This window comes from Myzus persicae, unplaced genomic scaffold, assembly GCF_001856785.1.
Source record: "Myzus persicae strain clone G006 unplaced genomic scaffold, MPER_G0061.0, whole genome shotgun sequence".
Classification (NCBI taxonomy): domain Eukaryota; kingdom Metazoa; phylum Arthropoda; class Insecta; order Hemiptera; family Aphididae; genus Myzus; species Myzus persicae.
Window position 1 is genome coordinate 1 of NW_019104454.1, and position 4027 is coordinate 4027.

Sequence of the window (4027 nt, forward strand, 5' to 3'; positions counted from 1 at the left end):
TCAGATGCAAGAACCAGATTAATAATTAGCATTCATAAGGCTGCACCTACATTAGATCCGCATTTCTCCCGATCCGATCCGATCCGACGTTGTCCGATGGTCGGACGACGTCGGAAGAAAAACAAACACCTTTATCTTAATGTTAGTGCCTACAATTGAAACGAAGCTTCCGAATTCTCGATTCCCGACGACTCACGACACTATCCGATTTGATGGCCGATCAATCATGTTTGGTTCCAGTCCGACGTTTCTAATCCGACCCGTAGTTAGTAAAGTACAAAAGTTAAAACTTGCTGTTAAATATTAATCAAATTTTTAAAAAATGACGGGAAAAATTGATAAGGAGTTGTTAATACAGCTTGTGAGAGATGAACCTCGTCTATGGGACCAGAGGGTGAAAGCTTACCACAATCGTGACATAAAATTTGAGTTGTGGGAATCAATTGGAACGCAACTTCAACAAATTTCAGGTAATAATATACTTAACGAAATAACACCAACTAATAAATAACTACTAAATAATAAGTTACTAAATGGTACTATAAGCAACGTATTCATCAAAATATCATGTGTCTCTACGCACGGAAATAGAATCTTATGTCGTCCCCGTAAGTGAACGATGTATGGAAAACCCATATATTATTTAAATACGCTTGTAAATAATTTGTTTGTGTTTGATAATCATAGAGATAGTAGTGAGAAAGTATGTGTTTAATTTTAGTTTTATCTAATTTAATATCAATGGTGTGAGGGTAATAAATTATAATATAAACCAATATTATTCAACATGTTAAAATACGATAAAGTAATGACTGTGACGTAAATTATTAAATGATAATAAATTTAAGAATAGAAAATAAAAACTACTTATTTGAATTGATTAAATATTACAACGAGTACCTACGGACATATCAAATCATCCTAGACAAATATTAATAATTGTAGTTAATCAACTTTTTATATTAATTAAGCATTTAACTATTACACTAATATAAACATAATATTTATGAACTATTATAAAATAAAATCACAACATTTTTTAAATTAAATAACAATATTATCTATTTTTACTGGATGCTTCCGTTTTGCCATGGTACAGCGCCGACTCCATTGAAATAGGACTTGAAGATATCTCTAATGGTCTGAGCTTCTTGTGAAGCTCTATTGTACATTCTTGAAGACCTATTTCCTTGAAGGGGTGTTTCAATCAAAGATTGTTGCAACGTCGTGCAACTGAATTCACCGCCCTCACGGTCAATAACTATATTGTGAAGTAAGCAGATACATTTCACAATTCTCTCTGCTTTGCCAACATTAGTTTCTATACATTTTCCAAGCAAACGCCACTTGGCTGTCATAATACCAAAAGCACATTCCACACATCTCCTAGCCCTCGATAGCCTGTAGTTAAAGATTTTATCTTCATGTGATAGATTGCGTCTTGAGTACGGTTTCATTATATAGGTCTTTAATGGGTATGCATCGTCTGCAAGTATTACGAATGGCATATCTGTAACAATTCCTTCGATATGTGATGATGGTGGTAAATTAATATGACAATTTTCCAAAAATGTAGATAAAGAAGAAGCGGAAAAAGTTCCTCCATCACTTTGTTTCCCATATCCTCCTACATCCACAAAAATAAATCGACATCGGTGATCCGCAACAGCTTGTAGCACTATTGAAAAAAAGTTTTTGTAGTTGTAAAACATAGTTCCACTTTTTTTCGGGCATATAATTCGAATGTGCTTGCCATCAAGACATCCAACGGCATGAGGAAAATTCCACCGCTCCTGAAATCCTGTAGCTATTTCTACTAACATTCTATGGTCGGGAACAGGCAGGTGTTGCTGGTAGAAATTATTCCATATCGCATCCACAACTAATGAAACACATTTACCGACAGTGTAATCATTAATTCGAAACGTTAAACCCAGGGATCGAAATGATAATCCAGTCGCTAAATACCTAATCGATAAACCAAAAAACAATTTTAACTTTTATAACATTTAAAATAACTGAGAAATAAATAAACTTGTTTCTACTATAAATTTACAAATAAATTATTATCAGAAAAAAGGACATATTGTTACAAATGTTTTGCATTTTAGGTGAACAGGCTCGTAAAGCATGGGAAAATCTTAGAGACACGTTTAGAAGGAAACTAAAAACGGATACTGAAACCAAAAGTGGTCAAGGAAGGTCCGAAATTGTGAAATGGCCTTTTTTTAATACCATGATGTTTTTAAAGGACGTGATGATGCCCAGGGAGAGCTCAGGAAATTTGCCTATCACGTATGATGAAAATGAACTATCTCCAAGTAATTTAAGCAACGCCACGCTAGAAGATGTAGATGAGGAAAATACAAATGATGCAGAGACAGATATTAATTATTGTTCTATCAGGGAACCTGAGGCATCTGGATCAGAATTCACTTCATTTGCCAAACCTCAAAGCAAACAACAACCATCAAGTTCTTTAAAAAGAAATAATAAAAATGATAACAACACAATTCTTTCAAAAAAACAAAAACAAAATAGTTATGATTCCCAGGTGCTTGAAATTGAAAGAAGGAAAATTAACCTGATGGAAAAACGTTTTTCTCGACCAACAAATACTCATCAAGATGATCAGGACTACGCATTCTTCATGAGCTTACTGCCTTCTGTTAAGCAACTAAATCAGATTGAGAAAATGAGACTCCGAATGAAAATCATGAACGATGTCACAGATGCATTGGAAGCACATCAGTTCGTGAAGGAAGTAAATTCGTCAAGAATCATACCATCACCCATTGATTCCCCTTTGTCGTCACCATACAGTACTGAAGGTTCCGAGCATTCTCAATCATCTTCAATGTCGTTTCAAGTGAATCAAGCATATCAGACTGAAGTACAACCTACACAACAGGATATCTATAATCTAATGGATCTGTGAGATTTCATTTGTATATGTTATTTTGTTATTTGAAAACAATAAAGATTTTATAAACTTTTATTTTTTATTTTATTTTATTTAAAACATTCAGAATATTTCTAATTTTTTTAAGTACCAAACCAATCCTTCTATTTTCTTCTTGAAAAAATTTAATTGGTTAATTTTATTAAGTAACCTTGTGCTCGCACAGATTCATTGTATTCGAAGGCAATATTTACCATTATTTAAAATGTAATACGTTTAAACTAGTGATATCTAGAGATACTCACGAATCGTTACTAATTTTTTTAATATATTATATCTATATGTATAATGAAAAGGTATTAAAGGTTTATTTACCGTATTGTGATGGTGAGTTTTTCTTCTGGACTGACACATACCCTGAAGTTTGATTGACCAGTTATATCGTTTCTTATTCCTCCAAGAATGTAGTCAAATGTTTCAATACTCATACGATGGTATTCCCTGAACTTAACCGGGTAATTCCGCATAGGTACGCAAGTTGTAAAAAATTCTCCTCTCGATCGATCTAAATTGAATTCATGGACCCATGTCTTTGTACTACGTTTCTTTAGTAGGGCGTTGTTTTCCAGAAAAAACCAGCACAAAAAATCATCATCAGAATCACTCATTTTGGTATCGCGAGTTTACTGCAATAGCTTCTAATACAAACTGCAGTAGAACGGTAGGCAGTATACAGTTAAACGGATTACGTCGGGACCAGTGTAGGCAATCATGTCTGACGTCATCGGATACCGATGGACGGATAACTTCGGATCGGATCGGATCGGGAGAAATGCGGATCTAATGTAGGTGCAGCCTTAGACGTGGTATAGGCAGCTTAAGTCAAATTCACGAGCTCAGCCGTCGTGACCAAAAAGTGTTAAGGGTGTGGGTTACTCGGTCTCTACAATGGTAATCAGAGTTGGGAATAGAGAATAAAATTATCTTCTATATAAAGATAAATATAAAGAATAAATATTGTATCAACATAAAGATAGATAAAAATAAATTAAATTTTTATGTAGATAAAAATAATCAAACAACCATTTTATTTAGAAAAAGTTAAGATAAATTGTAAAATATAAA

At 33.5% G+C, this 4027-nt stretch overlaps 1 protein-coding gene across 1 annotated transcript; it reads left to right on the forward strand.

Moving 5' to 3' along the window:
- The first annotated feature begins 79 nt into the window (after window positions 1-79).
- Window positions 80-2938, forward strand: LOC111042275. The gene is made up of 2 exons (XM_022326823.1): window positions 80-470; window positions 2112-2938. Exons 1-2 carry the CDS (start codon window positions 323-325, stop codon window positions 2936-2938), a joined length of 975 nt encoding a protein of 324 aa, XP_022182515.1. The 5' UTR covers window positions 80-322.
- The last annotated feature ends 1089 nt before the right edge of the window (window positions 2939-4027 follow it).